The sequence below is a fragment of the Leucoraja erinacea genome, chromosome 3 (assembly GCF_028641065.1).
Source record: "Leucoraja erinacea ecotype New England chromosome 3, Leri_hhj_1, whole genome shotgun sequence".
NCBI classification, from domain to species: domain Eukaryota; kingdom Metazoa; phylum Chordata; class Chondrichthyes; order Rajiformes; family Rajidae; genus Leucoraja; species Leucoraja erinaceus.
Window position 1 is genome coordinate 91,519,958 of NC_073379.1, and position 18,056 is coordinate 91,538,013.

Below are 18,056 nucleotides of genomic sequence, written 5' to 3' on the forward strand. Positions count from 1 at the left end.
TTAAGAATTCTTTGGGCGGAATAAATACATCAATCTAAATTTCATGTTTAAGCAATTTTCTGAAAATTATAAATTATCTCACAAATACAATACAATTCAATACAATTCTGGTTTAGACATTCGCCACTTTATCAAACTAGGTGGCACCTTGTGACCCATGCAATAGATTAAGTTGCATTACAGCACATGACAAAAGTACCAAACCCATGTAAACTTTATGGAACTTGACCACTGCAAAGTATTTGTTTCTGGCATTCAGTTCACTGTTGCTTGGTTCATTAGCTTGTGAAAATGGCATGTGTGTCCCATTATTGCTTGTGCTGCCTGTTGCTTTCTGGGTGCTGTGGTGTGTCTCCTGGTTGTTTTTTTACGTGGTTTTGTTGTTTGCTGTGTTGTTACTTTCTTGCTGCTATCATCACATGAAAAGATTCATCACAGTCAAAGAAAATAAATTCATCCAGGAATTCTTTAGGGGAATAGGCAGTGCACAGTGGGCATATGTGAAGCTTTTTCTATGATCCTGTCACTGCAAAAAATGTATTTAAGTTGAGGCCAAAGGATAGGCTGTAATTATTCCATGAGCACAAAGGCCGTCCCCCACCAGGTGCATGTGAAGCCAGTGATGAAAAACAAATGGCTCATTGATCTGGACAGCACAAAAATAGGTGAAAGGGGCCAGGGATGAGGAGCTTCAGTCTTGATGAGTGGAAGGGCGATTGAGATTTTGAGTGATCGGCGAGTGGCATTTACTTACAGGAGGGATAGCGATTTGGAGTCAGTTTGGAGCAGAAAGGAGTCGAAGTTGAGATGTGGTTGATGGGGATTGGAGCCATAATTGGTTGGGGAGGTGATGTTTGGAGGCTTGTTAGAGACAGGGGTAAGTCCTGAACATAAGTCTTAACCAAATCTATCCAGTGGTGGTTCACAACACCAGTCTGCACCAGCTGGGGGCTGCTGAAACAGATCTCTTTTGGGCTTTTGTGAAACAAGGCTCATGTTTGTTATGAAGCCACAATAACCTGTGCTGAGTGGATTTGATGGAAGTGCAATCCGAGCCTAAGTTCTACCGAGTGCTTTTTTGTAGAGGAAAATATGCCAGTTTGCATATTATTCCTTGCTATTGGTGTCTATGGTAGATTAGCATCCCTCAAGCTGATTGGGCTGTTAAAAGGCCTGACTGCCTTATTCAATTAATACCTTTTATTTTATAAACGTTGGTAACTTGTTTTAAAGACACAGCATTGAAACAGGCCCTTCGGCTCGCCAAGTCTACGCCAACATTGAATCACCCGTTAACACTAGTTCTTCGTTATCCCACTTTTTGCCTCTGCAGGGGCAATTTACACTGGCCATTGAATCTACAAACCCACACATCTTTAGGATGTGGAAGAAAACTAGAGCATCCAGTGGAAACCCACACAGGCACAGGGAAACCGTGCCACTCCACACAGACAGCATCTGAGGTCAGGATAAACCTGAGTCTGAGGCACCATCTCCTCCAGTTGCGCCACTGTGTCACCCTTTGTAATAATAACAATTCTAAAAATGTGAAAATCTAATTTTTAACTTGTCAGAGATGCCAGTAAACAGTACCGACATGTACTGTTCCAAAACAAAACCCCACTGCTCTATTCCATTGGTACAGTTGCATCACTATTAGAGCTGCTGCCTCACAATGCCAGAGACCCAGGTTCAATCAGGTGTTGTCTGTGTGGAATTTGTACATTCTCCCTTTGACCGTGCGTGCTTCCTCCTGGGTTTCCTCCTGGATCCCAAAGATGTGCGAGTTTGTATTTTAATTTTCCTCTGTAAATTGTATCTGGTATGTAGGGAGAGGATGGGAAAGTGTGATAATATTCAACTTGTGGGAAACAAAGGAGACAAAATTGCACCTAGTGTGTAGTGAGAGGTTGCAAAAGTGTGTTAACATATAACTGGTGTGGGGGAAAAAAAAGGGATTAAATGCTGGAGTTATTTAGTGGGTCAGGCAGCAGCTCTGGAGGACATGGATCGGTGATGTTTCAGGTCGGGCTTTCGTGCGTCTGCATACAGTATACTAGTGTGAACGGGTGAGCAATGATCGGTGAGGGCTCGGCGGGCAAGAGGGTCTCTTTCTATGGATCTTTCAATCAATGCAATCAATCAAAGCACATTGTAGCTAGTGTCCAGAGGGAACTTTGAGATTGATGTAGTGGGTTTTTGCCATCTGCATTGTATGTGGTGCTCCATTACCCAGGGTCAGGAAGTGAAGGGATCTAGTTTCATGGCCATTTGACAGTCTGAGCCACAAAACGTAAAAGAGATGAATGAATTTAAACTAGCACCATCCCACTGCTGGAAGAAATCAATGGGTGAATTTTCCTGGGACGTTTTCCTCCAGCTGTCAACAGCTGGCTTCGCAGTGACATTGGCGTTATCTGAAAGTGTTCTGTCCCCAGCCTTCAAAAGGAGTGGATATTGCACATACAATGTTCACAGACGTCTGGGATAAAAAAAAATGTCAAATGCACTATCAGAGCACAAGGCACTTGATCATATTTACCGATCAGGTATTTGAACTATTCCATCAGCTGCAATTCTCTGCACAGAAATTGAGTTAAGTGATGGAACTTGTGCAGTTTACTGGCACGAGTATGGGTGATTGACTAACAATGTTATTATTATGTGAATGAGTGTTTTCGTATCCATAAACTGCCAGCAGTGTCATTATGTAAATTACCAACAATGTTGTTATCTTGTGAATTATGATCAATGTTACTATTCTCTGCATTACTAACAATATCACTATCCTGTGAAATTCCTTCTATTGTTCTATTCGTGGAACGAATAACAATGTTAGTTCCTGTGAATTACTAATACCATTCTTTGAATCACCAAGAGGTACTTCCTTTTGAAACATTGTGATACTGTAAATTACTAGTGTTGTGGATTTACTCCAGCTAATCACACATTTTTTTCACTGTACCTTGGTAAACTTGATAATAATAAACCAATAACAATAACAATCTTACCATCCTATAAATCACTAATCACATTTTTCTCTAAAAGATTAATGAGTAGCTAACACATTCAGGCATGTCAAACACAACAGCACTATAATTGTACAGAAAAGTGAACAGAGCAAGTAGTTTCTCCATTTTAATTCACGGGAGTCACAAACAGTCAGAGTTGGCGAATCATAAATTCATACAGCATGTAAACAGGCTCTTTGGCCCAACTCAATCATGATGATCAAAATGTCTCATCCAAGATGGTATTAACATACTAGGAAATGTCAACAGCTTAGTTTTGCTGTGCATGTTATTCATCATATTTACTATAACTCAGCGTCCAGCTCTCCCTCTTATCATACATTTTCTACTTTAATTCATGTTTTCTCGTGTTCAATTTAGGCCGAAAACTGGGCAATAAAGTTTTTTAATTTATTGAATTTTTAAATTTAATTGAATTTTAAAATTCATTAAAACTGAAAATTACAATTGTTCAATATTCCTTCCTAATACCATTTTTAATACCTTATGCCATTTGTCTGATGCAGTAAAGCAATGTGTTAGATGGCTGCGACAAAATTGATTAAGGTGATCAGGTAGCTTTCCTATACAGTAAGCATATAGATTCAATGTTAGATTACGTGAAAGAAACATTGAGGGAAATATTTAAAAAAAGTTGAAACCAATATCCCATGGTGGTTTCACACCACTTTCCCTACCAGACTAGCCTTCTCTCTCTTCCTGAAGGAAACTGGGCAATAAAAAAGTTTCATAAGTTAAAGGAGCAGAATTAAGCCATTTGGCCCATCAAGTCTACTCCGCCATTCAAGGCTGATCTATCTTTCCCTCACAACCCCTTCTGCTTTCTCCCCATAACCCCTGAGGAAGGCTGCAATGAATTCATTCCTATATTTCTGATTTTAACTTTGAGCAAGGCACTGGTGAGATCTCCTGAAATGTTGGCAAATTAAAGGCCTTCCCTGTCATTGGAACCTCAGCTATGCTTCAATCAGAGAGCACGCAGGAAAGATGCTACAGATTGTCTAGTGGGTTGGAGCAGACTGGAAGTTGTTGGGTAGTCCATCCCAGTAAGTAAACAACTTACTTGGCATCAGAAATGGCAGAAGAGTTCATCTGGGTAACAAGACGAAGGTCAGGACCTAATTGCCCCAGATTGTCTCCTCTTCTTCAGACAGTCTCTATTAATCCCTTCACCCTAATAGAGAAGAAATCAAACAGGGGAACATTGAAACTCGACTGGGAGTTGATGTACCTAGAATCTGAAGCACTTGGGCTACTGAGTGTGTTTCTCAATCACCATCCAGCATACAACACCAGTCCCTCCCACACCCCACCACCAAACTCAAAACAGACTTGGGTTTAAAGTCATGCCTGACTTAACTTGATTCTTGGTGTTCAATATTGATACCTTTTTTTAATGCTATCAGCAATTATTAATGCTTCTTGTGTTGTGGGTGATTCTCAACCTTCACCCTTTGCTATAAATGTGCTGATAAATTATCTGCTTTGTATTAGCAGTTTGTCCAGAATACATCTAATTGCATCTAGTTAGTAAACATACCCAATAATGCTTAACATTTCAAAGGGTTGATGCTCTTTCTACCCCTAGTTACTTGTATGTACCGGGACAGCTATAACAAGGCGTGAATCATATTGGTAGTTAAAACTCCGGCTGCCTTGCCTGCTATTTTAAGTTGCAAGAAATTATTATTTCAAACCAGTATAAATGTTCACATTGATAAAAATTATGTTTTAAATGAGATAAACATCTGTAGGGCTAAAGAGTTGTCATGGGTAGGGGAAGCACGATATAATTTGAGAGCGGGAATAAAATGTTTTATGCAGGATTAAATATAAACAATGGCTAAAACTTGAATTGATACAATACTCTGTCAGTTCATCCTATTTATGATCAGAATTACGATTTCCCTGTGTTTTAACTTGAATAGTTTATGTTTATCTGTTAACATGGATTCAATTGCTTGTTGTGTTGGTTCAGAGTTGTATCAATTCCCTTAATGGGGCTTACAGTCGGAAGTCAATGGCAGTCCTATTTAAAGTTAAGGCCAGCAACTGTTCAGATCATAGTCAGTGTTCTTTAAATAATTCAGGCATGCCGATTAGGCTTTCTTGCTCATCAATGTTCCTTTGCCTCAGGAATTGTCACTAAATTCAACAAGTTTGTGCTAATGTATTTTCTGGAACCTTCTTACATGCCTGGCAACCAAATGGCAGATATAAACCTATTTTTATTAAAGCAAATATTTAATATATAGTTTGCTAACTTGTCAGCACAGGCCAGTTTAAAGTATTTGAATCAGCAAGTCATTAAATATTGTGAAATAAAAAGCGATAATGTTTTATGCTGCTATTGACCCAATTACAGAGCTTCCAAATTTATGACATGCTGATCATAGTTTGACCTGTAATACATTTCATTCCATTTCACTTTTGTTTGTTGAGCTCTATGTCCTTTGCCCCCTTTCCACTGATGGTCTTTCATATTAAGATACATATTACATATTAAGATACATATTTCAACCGCTAAATACCAATAGAGATATTTCAGAATTAAAGGTGAATGGAACATGTTTTTTTGTGCAGAATGTAACCATTTTCAATCTTGACCACTATGCCAATGCAACAAAAATACTAAAAGTGTACCTACACACTATATTTGAAAAGAATTAATAAGATTACACTCAACTTACTTTATTTTCAGGAAAAACGGAATTTAAGAAAATCCAAATAGTTAGATATTTTCAGTTATTTGAAATGATTTATGATTCCTAGTAAGTCATTTTGGATAATTTAACTATTAAAGGTATACCTACATTACAAGAAAATTAAACCTTGAAGTATGTAATTGCAGTTGAAGCATTTTATTATCAGCATGGGATAGATAGTAGATAAATGCGAGTTTCTATAATTAATTTATTTTAAAGAAAATATAAGAATCTAAGTATTATGGGATGCAACATCTAATTTTCCTAAAATCTCCTTCATTGGTTAAGTAGATAATGTGTCACTGGTTAATATAACCATATAACCATATAACAATTACAGCACGTAAACAGGCCATCTCGGCCCTACAAGTCTGTGCCGAACAACTTTTTTTTCCCTTAGTACCACCTGCCTGCACTCATACCATAACCCTCCATTCCCTTCTCATCCATATGCCTATCCAATTTATTTTTAAATGATACCAACGAACCTGCCTCCACCACTTCCACTGGAAGCTCATTCCACACCGCTACCACTCTCTGAGTAAAGATAATGCGTCAACAAATGTGATATTGATGAAAAAGAAGCAGAGTTTCTAATCAACTAGCTGTAAGTGTTGTGTTGACTGATTTTGACCATTTTGCCAAGAACTAGGATGGGGAATGCTTGCCAAGCTTCCTGTCCTATATGACATCCATTTTTTTCCAGATATACACCATATAAGGATCATCGTAACTAAAGAAGGGCGTGCATGCCATGCTAGTGAACGTTGGGATAAAATTAATGGTCTTGAATATGTTTCAGGCATACCTATGAAGTTTGAGCACAGATGTCTTCTTCAATGCTGGAAGCACTTTCTATCTATTCTGGCTGCATATATTTTTTTGATATGTGTTCACAACATGTTGTACCAGCTGTCTTGGGTCACAGTTGAAGAGTGGCTGTTTGGAACAGGACCCGACCGCCATAACCTCTTAAATTGTGCACAGTCTTCAGGACTGATAAAGGGAGAAAACCTTCAATGCACAGGAAATGAAGGGGGGGGGGGGGGAGGGGGGGGGGGGGGGGGGGGGGCAGGCGTAATGCTGAAGGCACGTACGACTAAGGACATTGCCCAAGACATGATGGTGGAAATTCTTCTTGGATCCCTTGCATTAAATGCATACATGTTAGAGTAACACTACATTTTACCTGTTTCAAACATTTAGTTCTGTTGACTTCAGATCGAAGGTAGATGTTTATCTTCGGTGACCCCTATAAACCCCTATTATTTCTTAATCAGATGGAATTTGTATTACTATTAGAAATAAGTTTACATTGCATGGTAAATGGATATACTAATACATATAATGCAATGAGCATATTTAGAGTTACCAGTTAAATGGCGAACTATTTTAACTGGGATACAAGAACACTGAGAGTGAAGTGCTTTACACAACTCATTGAGTAATTAATGCAGTGTATGGCTTTATTAAAATAATTTGAAATATTCATGAGTACAAAAGCCATGAACCCGTGCTAAACCTGTATAAAATGCTGGTTCAATGCCAACTGAGTATCACATCAATTTCTGTGCAGTTTACTTGTATGAGGGTGCAGAGACTTTGGTGAGGTACAGAAGGGAGTTATTAGAATTAGTGTACATATAAGATTTTATAGTTATCTTGCCACTTGGAGATGCTGAGATTAGATTTGGAGAAAGCCAAGATCAAAATGCATATAGATGTTTATAACTATGCAGAATTGATATTGAAAAAAAATAATAGCTGAAGGATCAATATTTGGGGCTACAGTTCAACTGGCACAGGGAAAATATTTTTTGCAGCAAAGATTATAATTATAAACACGTCTCTCAGAGTGTTAGATACAGATCAAGAGCGGTCTGCAAAAGGAAATTGGATAAATAATTGAAAGGGAATAATTGCAGGGTTAAGTAAATGAATTGGAGAATGATACAACTGAGATTGCTCTTCAATGGAACTTCTAAATACGTTTCTTCTGTATTGTACTACTCTACCATTCCAATAAAGTATATAACTTTACTGCTCTTTCAATTTTCTTTTTCTACTTTCCCTTGTCTGTCCTCTCTCTGTCTTTCCCTCTATTCTTTCATGTATTGGTTGACTAAAAAGGATCTGCTGCCCATCCAGGCTGGAAACGAACTATCCACAGTCAAGGAGTTACCACCTTCCCTTGTCCTAGCTGTAAACGTGACATAGATCTCGGAGAACGAGGCATCAGTGGTCTGTTCCGAAACTTCACTTTGGAAGCGATTGTAGAGAGATACAGGCAGGCCGCCCGAGCTGCGGTGGCCATCATGTGCAACCTCTGCAAGTCACCGCCCAGCGAGGCTACAAAGAGTTGCATGGACTGCAAAGCCAGCTACTGTAATGAATGCTTCAAACTTCACCATCCCTGGGGGACTCCAAAGGCTCAACATGAGTATGGCGGACCAACCACCAACTTCAGACCCAAGGTACAGAGCTTGTTTTACTGCCTCTTTTATGAAACATATTCCAGATAGGCATTTGCATTTGTATCATCAGACCTCTTTTAAATGGGAAGTAATATGATTAAAAAATATATCGATTTCAGAATACTTTCTCTTTCTTCCCAGAGATTTCCTGTGAAGGTGTAAATATACGGTCTCATCACTTCTAACATATACATGCAAAAATCATTATAAAATACATTAGCACTCAATTAATAATTAATTTGATTGGAGCTCCATAGCTCAGTCAGCTAAACCAAAGGATGAGATTGATTTACTAGTGCACAGTATCTGCTTGTCTAACTTCTACATCAGGTAACATTTGAGTAAAGATGCACTCTACCCATTATATGTATTGGAATACTTAAGATCTATTCACATTATTCAAAATATATTTTGTATTTATTAAATTAGCAGAATTGTGTTTTCATAATTAAAATGAAATGGAAACCTCCATTTGAGTTGGTTGCATGGTTGAAGTAATGTTCTTGCTTATCCACTCTGCCACATATGAATGGATCAACCAAAAGGTCAGCATTTCCCTTGAGGATACCAATGTGAATCAGTAAATGGAAGTAAGCTAAATATTCAGAGGAAATTGACTTCAAATATATATGTGGCTTTTATGTTGTTAGTTACATCAACTTCCTAACTTTAACAGCCCCATTTGAATAGTCCAATCATTAATTGTACATATCACAAGACTAGGTTGAGTGATTATCAATATATAGCCTTCAGCCTTTCCATTCCTTAATAGGACATAACATCTGATCAGACGAAGCCACATTCTGTCTTAGAAATAAAATACAACTTATGGCATGATTATCATATGTGCTGATGTAAATGCGACAGATGAAGCAGTCATTTTACCCATGCTCATACTTAACAGCTGCGCATTCTCTTAAGATTGTGAGCATATCTCATGGAGTGGATGAAGTGACAAACTAAAAAAGATCCTCTTGTTGAAAATACTTGCTACTTTTAATTGGAAACATTTTTCATGTTTTCCTTTTCCTTAGAATACGTTGAATATCAGGTCTAGTTTAGTTTAGAGATACAGCACGGAAGCAGGCCCTTTGGCCCACTAATCCCCACACACATACCCTATCCTACACACACTAGGGACAATTTACAATTTTACCAAAGCCAATTAACCTACAAACCTGTACGTCTTTGGCGTCTCTAGCTTAGTCTCTACACTTCGAAACTAAAGAAGGAGGCAAAGGAAGCAGGAATGAAGGCACGGGGAATGGAATGAGAAAGGAATGCAAGAGGAAAAGATACAAGGAAGGAAATAGAGTGGGGAAGAAAATCGGAAAATTAAAAAGGTGGTCATCAGAAGTGAACAAGAAAGAAAGTTATTTCTTTGAATGAAAACAGAAGCAAAGGGAATAACAAATGGAAATAGAAAGAGCAAGAGCACTAAAGGGCAATGCAGTAATTAATAAGAGCAAGGACTAAAGGGAAAATGAGTATAAGAAAGAGCAAATGAGACAGAGAATGTTAGATGAGGTTAGAAAGATAGAGGGGTAGTGACTATTGACCATTGTTTTTAAATACCAAATTTCAAAAAACCGCCAAAGAGCTCAATAATAAAAAGAAGGCTGCATTAGGAATTTTCCACAGGTATAGATTTATTAAGTCCACAGGCCTGGAGTACATGTCTACTCAGTGGAAGAAACCTAATATGGGTTTAAGGCCTTTCCTTTCATACCTATTTTAGTTATTTACAAGGTAATAACTGAGTGCCCACTACATGGTTGCATTGGGCTGGTGTTGTAGCTGGTTAGGCTTTTATTTATTCAGATGTGCTATCAATAATGATGTACTTTCTTAAGCCATTTTTGTCAATGGCGGGTGCACTGAGGTCCAATTTTTCCTGCTTAGATATTTAATTTGGGACGGAACATAAATTGGAAAATAATTGAGGAAAGGAATTGTTGTAGTATACTGAACAACAACAAATTTCTGAATGTTACCACTTCTAGGGGATCTCGCTCTTTGAACAGTTTAGTAGAGTAAAGTAATTGATGAAAATTTCTGTGTGTGTTGGCGTGGTATGAACTGTGTAACGTGAAGTGTCCTTGATTTTGGAATAACAATTGTTTTAATGTCTTTCCCATCACCCCACAACCACAACTCCACCCCTCCATTCACACCTACCCCGATTCTTCTCCCACCCACCCCCACCCACCCTCTAACCCCCTCCAAAACACCACCAGGTTTTGATGTGTCCTGAGCATGAAATGGAAAAAGTGACCATGTACTGCGAGGTGTGCAAGAGGCCCGTGTGTCACCTCTGTAAGCTTGGTGGATCACATGCTAACCACAAAGTCACTTCTATGAGCAGTGCCTACAAAATACTCAAGGTAGGTTATGTTAAAGCATAAGAGCTAGTGACTACTTTCATTTTCAAAGATGTTCATTATGTTCTCAAATATCAGGACATTCAAATACCCCAGTATATCGCTCTCCCATTAGTCTTGTACACAGTTGATTCTTAAATTCTTAATGACTTCAGTGTATCAGTGACTAGCCTGTTTCCCGCCCCACTCATTCTCTGTTTATTCGTTTATATAGATTTGGTTTCATTAATTGTCAGATTTATTCACTGCTTTGTTTATGTGTAAAGTGAGATGTTGAGGTTCTGTTGACAGCTGGTGAGGTTTGAATGGTGTTCTCTCATTTCATCCTGCAATACGTTTTGTTGTTATGCCAACAGGAGAAGCTGTCTAAGAGTATCGGTTACCTCATCAGCAAAGAGGACCAAGTGAAAACTCAAATCTTTCAACTGGAACACATGATTGACCAGACAGAGGTAGGAATGGCAGTTATTCACAGTCTGTGATTAGCTATAACACAATGCAATGCAATATAAGAAGGAGGAGGGTTTCGTTTTTCGCTGGAATTATTCCAGTTGGAACATTAATGTACCCAAACTATTGACTAAAGATTGCAATCGAATGCATTAAAAGACTTGGCTGAAACATTTGCAATTGTTTTCATCCAGAAGTACTATATAGATAAGATGCCCACTATCACAGAGTCAGTCTTCAGCCAATTCAGGTATATCAAGAAATAGCAGAGATTAAGGGATACACTAATGACTGTGGGACAGTCAACATTCCAAATGTAGTATCAAAGATGTACACTCTGGAATAAGCTGTGTCTCTAGCCAAACTGTTTCACTACAGTTATTCTAACTTCCCATTAATGTGGAAAATAACTCAGATATGTCTTGTTCACAAAAAAAGTAGGATAAATCCAATCTGGCTAATTACCATCTAATCAGCCTCCACTTAATGACCAAAAAAAGAGAGGGTAAACTGTAATCAGCGGAGTTATTCAAATGGCACTTACTTACCAGTAACCTACTCACCGATGCCCAGTTTAGGTTTTGCCAGGAACACTCATAATTTAGTTCAAATATGGATCAATGAGCTGAATTCCAGAGAGAAGGTGAGTGTGACAGCTCAATATCCAGGTGACATCTATTGGGAAAACTGGTCTATGGACATCAAAAGAAAGAATTACAATGGTGAGAGTTGACCCCAAAGGAAGATGGTTGTGGTCATCAGAAATCCTAGCCGCAGAGCATCATGGCAGTGTCATAGTGTCCTGGGCCCAAACATCTATAGGCACTTCATCAATGATCTTCCTTACATCTTAAGAACAGAATTGTGGTGGGTTTGTTGTTGGTTGCACTTGTCCGACATGCAGACTAGCCTTGCCACTGTTGATTCCATCTACACTTCACGCTGCCTCAGAAAAGCAGCCAACATAATCAAAGACTCGTCCCATCCTGGTCATTCCTCTTCTCCCAGCTCCTATGCCGCAGAAGGTGCAGAACCTTGAAAGTGCACACCAACAGGCTCAGGAATAGCTTTTTTCTCTCCTTATCAGGCATCTGAATGGTCCTTCCATAAGCTAGGGTACTGTTCGATTCTCTTCTACCCCATTGAGGACATTGCACATTGTCTAAGGAACAGCAGGGTGGTGCAGCGGTAGAGTTGCTTCCTTACAGTTCCAGCGACCCGGGTTCGATCCTGACTACGGATGCTGTCTGTACGGAGTTTATACGTTCACCCTGTGACCTGCGTGGGTTTTCACCAGAAGTTCTGGTTTCCTCTCACACTCCAAAGACGTACAGGTTTGTAGGTTAATTGGCTTTGGTAAACTTGTGAATTGTCCCTAGTGGGTGTAGGATAGTGTTAGTGTGCGGGGATCGCTGGTCGGCGTGGACTCATTGGGCCGAAGGGCCTGTTTCCACGCTGTATCGCTAAAATTTAAAACTGGTGCGTTACAATGCGCTACAATGCTGAGAACTACATTCTGCACTCTGTATCTTCCCTGTCGCTCTATCTAATTTTAATTAGTTTTAACTATTTGTATCTATGTACGGTATATCTGATTAATTTGGATAGCATGCAAAATAAAGCTTTTCACGGTACCTTAGTACATGTGATATTAATAAATCTAAACCTAAACCAGAACAAATGACAAAATCCATGCCTGCATTCAACTAGACTTAAACAACAATTAAGCATGAACTGACATATTACAACTAACACTCACACCACCAAACTGCCAGCCAATTAACTTTTCCAGCAAACGAGTGTCAAACTACTTACCCTTGGCATCCGATGGCATTACCAATGTCAATACCCCCACCATTGATTGGGCGCCTGCTCAGTGTTGTCTGGAAACTCAACTGGACCACCTCACAATTACTGTGTACCACATGGGCAGATTAGAGTCTAAGTATCCTGTGGGAAATGAATCACCTTCTGACAATCGCTCCAAGCTTTCTCTCCCACCCCCTTTTACAATCACTCTGAAGGAGGGTCCCAATCTGAAACATAACCTATCCATGTTCTCCAGAGATGCTGCCGAACCTGCTGAGTTACTCCAGCATTTTGTGTCTTTTTCTATAACCCTGCATCTGCAGTTGCTTCTGTTTGTAGAATATAGTGTAACAGTCATGAGAAATTGCAGATTAAAAAAGGGCGTGCCACAATGAGGTTGATTGAAAGATCAGGAATATATCCTTGGTAAGTGAGAAGTATGTGAGGAGCAAAGAGGCCCTTCTGCAGTTGTACAGGGCCCTAGTGAGACCACACCTGGAATATTGTGTGCAGTTTTGGTCTCCTAATTTGAGGAAGGACATTCTTGCTATTGAGGGAGTGCAGCGTAGGTTCACAAGGTTAATTCTTGGGATGGCGGGACTGTCGTATAATGAAAAAATTGAACGATTGGGCTTGTATACTCTGGAATTGAGAAGAATGAGAGGGGATTTTATAGAAACATATAAGGGATTGGACAAGCTAGATGCAGGAACCATGCTCCCGATGTTGGGGGAGTCCAGAACCAGGGGGTCACAGTTTAAGAATAAGGGGCAGGCCATTTAGAACTGAGATGAAAGCTTTTTAACCCAGAGTTGTGAATTTGTGGAATTCTATGCCTCAGAAGGCAGTGGAGGCCGATTCACTGGATGCATTCAAAAGAGAGTTAGATAGAGCTCTTACGGCTAGAGGAATCAAGGGATATGGGGAGAAGGCAGGAACGGGGTACTGATTGTGGATGATCACCCATGATCACATTGAATGGCGGTGCTGGCTTGAAGGGCCGAATGGCCTACTCCTGCACCTATTTTAGATGTTTCTATGTAAGTCAAGTCAAGAGTCTGATAACAGCAGGGAAGAAGCTGTTCTTGAATCTGGTGGTGTGTGCTCTCAGGGTTTTGTATCTTCTGGCTAACAGGAGGGGAGTAGAGGGAATGACTGGGGTATGAATGGCCTTTGATTATGTTGGCTGCTTTTCCGAGGCAGTGTGAAATGTCGATGGTGTCAATGGGTGAGAGTTTGGTTTGTGTGATAAACTGGGTTGTGCTCATGACTCTCTGCAGTGCCGTGCAATCTTGGGCAGAGCCATTGCCATCCTAAACTGTAATGCATCCTGATAGGATGCTTTATATGGTGCATCTGTGGGAAATGGTAAGAGTCATTTGGGACATCAATTTCCCTCCGTTTTCTGAGGACAGAGGCTTTGAAATGTTTTCTTGGCCGTATTGTCAATATAGTTGAACCAGATAATAACCCATCTTATGTGGGAGCCTCAGTCAAATTTACAACCAAGCCTCGTTACTGACTTAACCAAAATGTGATGGAAATTGGTGTGGAACTGTTATATGGTAATTGAAATGGAGCAGCATGGTGGCTAGCACGAGCTCCGTGGAGCGATCCATGGCATCAGAGGAACCCACTGAATGCTTGGTTATTCACGATTATTATGGAGAGGGTTGGGGTAGTTTGATGTGCATTCAGGCCAGCTGAAGGTCATGGAAATATGTCAGACATTAACCAATATACACATCAGCATGATTGAAATCCCTACATCTTGAGCCTGGAGGCCCAGCCACCAGCATTCTGCTTCCCGGAAAATAGCTGGTGGATCTGGTGAGTCATCAGATTAATCTTTTCAATAACTGCATCTTACCCATTAGCTTTGGTCAGGTTAGAGCGAACACAAAGTGGGTTAGTTCCGCTTTTCCACTGGCAAATGGAAGTTAAATTGAGCCCGATTCTCCTTTGACAACTAATTCTGGCAGTATCATTATCCTCAATATTGCAATATCACTATCCTCTGATCTGAGAAATAAAGCTTTGTCCAAATTAAAATCTAAAATTACATTTGTTTTTTTGACATTACCCAACAATACAAAACTGCCTGTGGAAATACTAATCTGGTTTCTGAAGCACCAAGGGTTACATTTACTAAATATATGGAGCGAAGGAAATAGGCAACGTTTCGGGCCGAAACCCTTCTTCAGACATTACATTTACTGAATATATTTCACACCATCATGATGTTTGGAATTATTATTTTATACCCAATTTGAATACTCCATAAAATTGAAGTTCCATAAAATTCCTTGCAGGGTAACGAGGAGTATTTATGAAGTGGAAAAGGAATAAATGGGCTTGTTGTGCAATGTGTTTATCTTCCATGTAATGGAGCCGACTGGAAAATGAAGACGGGTTTGTTTGCCGGCCGGGGTGGGAGAGTGAGGATGGAGAGATCAGTTCAGACACAAGCTTTCTTGTTAGATTTGGTAATAAATCCTAAATTGGAAAGTGTCCTTAATGTTTTGTGGCTTAATACAGGTTTGGAGTTAATGTGAGTTAGCTATACTATTCATCATGTTCTGAATGATTAGTGACTCAAAGTAGAAACAATCATTTATAATGTTTTGTCCTGGTGTTCCTCCCCTTGGTTTGTACACATCTACCGCCGTATTACTTTAATTTATTATTTTGTGGTATATGGGTGTTGCTGGCAATACCCGCAGTTGTTCTTCAAACCCAATTACCCCCGAATCAAAGAGGCAGCTAAAAGTCAGTCACGTTGGTGGATCTGGCCAGGCCTAATACTGTCAATAGATTCCAATCCTTGAAGGACATTAGTGTGAACCAGGTTGTATTTCGGTGGCAAATTCTCTGCCACAGAAGGTAGTTGAGGGCAGTTCATTGGTTATATTTAAGAGGGAGTTAGATGTGGCCCTTGTGGCTAAAGGTATCAGGGGGTATGGAGAGAAGGCAGGTACAGGATACTGAGTTGGATGATCAGCCATGATCATATTGAATGGTGGTGCAGGCTCGAAGGGCCGAATGGCCTACTCCTGCACATATTTTCTATGTTTCTATGTTTTCCACAGATATCAGTATTTTCAAGGTTACCATTAGTGATGGTACTATTTATAACTTGCACATACATTTAAATTCAATGCAAATTTTATTTTTGGAAATAATGATCACACCCAAAGCATTGATATAGATTATGAGCAAATGAGTCCCCAGCGCTGATACCCGTGACACACGACTGATCACAGCTTCCTAACTCTAAAATGATTTTTATTCTTAATGTCTATTTTCAGTTCATTACACATTTCCCAACCCACTCCGGCATTACTCCCAATGCCATATGCTCTAAGCTTAATCATTTCCTGCATGCACCTTTCTGAAGGCATCCTGAAAGTCCATCAACTAGTTACTCTTATCTGCCTATTACATTCTCAAACAAGTCCAATGGGTATTCCAAACCTGACTCTACATTTGCATTCCACAATTCTTTTATCATTTTCTTATTGCTTTGTTGGCACATCAGTAAAAATGAGTTTCAGTATTCTCTCTTCTAATGTCTAAGGTCTGAAGAAGGGTTTCGGCTCGAAACGTTGCCTATTTCTTTTGCTCCATAGATGCTGCTGCACCCGCTGAGTTTCTCCAGCTTTTTTGTCTACCTTCGATTTTCCAGCATCTGCAGTTCCTCTTCTAATGTCAGGCTAATTGTCTGTAGTTCCCTGTTTCCTCTCAGTCAAATATATCAGCTATCTTCCAATCTGTGGGAACTATTTAAGAATCATGAGGAATTTGAAGATGACAAGTAGTGTTTTCATTATTTTCAGACCTCTCTCCCCCAAAATCTTGTATGTAGGTTATCAGATCCCGGGGATGTATCTGCTTTTCAGTCTTGTTAATTTCTCCGATGCTAGGTTTGTTTTCCACAAATACTGACCTTTCTGCCCTGGGCCTCCTCTATTGCCAGAGTGAGGCCATATACATATTGGAGAAACAGCACCCCATTGTCACTAGGAAGCTTACAACCCAGTGGCATGAACATTGATAGACATAAAAAGCTGGAATACCTCAGTAGGTCAGACAGCATCTCTGGAGAAAAGGAATAGATGATGTTTTGGGTCATGATTGAATTCTCTAATTTTAAGTAACTTCTACTTACACTCCCCTCCTTTCCCCTCTTGCCCCCTTCCACTACCCTAGTCATTTAACCTGTTCCACAGTTTACCACATTCCCTCTTGAGGTCACACCTTCCCTAGCCACCAACGGGCCTTCCAGGGCACCACCCTGCTCGAGGTCATTTATTCCTGGCCCTTATCAGATCGGGTCTTTTCTCACCACTAGCTCTTTAGCCCCCATCCTCCCAACCCCTTACTTTCAGTCTGAGGAAGAGTCTTGCCCCAAAACGCCATCTATCCCTTTCCTCCAGAGATGCTGCCTGATCTGCTGATTTACTACAACACTTTGTGTCTGTCTTTGCTATAAACCATCATCTGTAATTCTTTATTTCTACAGCCAGTTTACTAGTTGATTTGAAAACATACTGACCTCAAAAAACTCCCATGTGTAAGAAGGAACTGCAGATGCTGGTTTAAACTGAAGATAGACATAAAAAGCTGGAGTAACTTAGGACAGGCAGCATCTCTGGAGAGAAGGAATGGGTGACATTTTGGGCCGCTAAAGAAGGGTCTTAACCCGAAACGTCACCCATTTCTTCTCCCCAGAGATGCTGCTGTCCCGCTGAGTTACTCCAGCTTTTTGTGTCTACCTTCAACAACTCTCATCTTGTAAATTCATCTTCTACACAAATACTCTTAATTTAAATGTATTCAGCATAAACACTGACTTGGACCTGCTGGGACATAGAAACATAGAAACATAGAAATTAGGTGCAGGAGTAGGCCATTCGGCCCTTCGAGCCTGCACCGCCATTCAATATGATCATGGCTGATCATCCAACTCAGTATCCCGTACCTGCCTTCTCTCCATACCCCCTGATCCCCTTAGCCACAAGGGCCACATCTAACTCCCTCTTAAATATAGCCAATGAGCTGGCCTCAACTACAAATCGGATGGTTTTGCAATGTATATAAATTAGATGCAATAATGTGTAGAAATCTTCTCTCTTTCAAGGTTTGGATGTGCTTTATTTTGGATTCACACGACAGCTGTTTCTCGTGCCTGCCCAAAATTCCAAC

General features: G+C 39.9%; 1 protein-coding gene across 6 annotated transcripts in view; it reads left to right on the forward strand.

The window, feature by feature from the left end:
* trim36 (tripartite motif containing 36) overlaps nucleotides 1-18,056 on the forward strand; it is a 103,104-nt gene that overhangs the window by 26,939 nt on the left and 58,109 nt on the right. For 4 of the 6 annotated variants that reach the window (XM_055633177.1, XM_055633179.1, XM_055633180.1 and 1 more), the window contains 3 exons: nucleotides 7,886-8,211; nucleotides 10,449-10,595; nucleotides 10,949-11,044. In XM_055633177.1, the coding sequence (XP_055489152.1) occupies nucleotides 8,053-8,211; nucleotides 10,449-10,595; nucleotides 10,949-11,044 (402 nt within the window). In that variant the 5' untranslated portion in view covers nucleotides 7,886-8,052. Of the gene's footprint in view, nucleotides 1-7,867; nucleotides 8,212-10,448; nucleotides 10,596-10,948; nucleotides 11,045-18,056 lie in introns of all 6 variants that reach the window. The other 2 variants (XM_055633178.1, XM_055633181.1) reach the window with 1 other exon arrangement.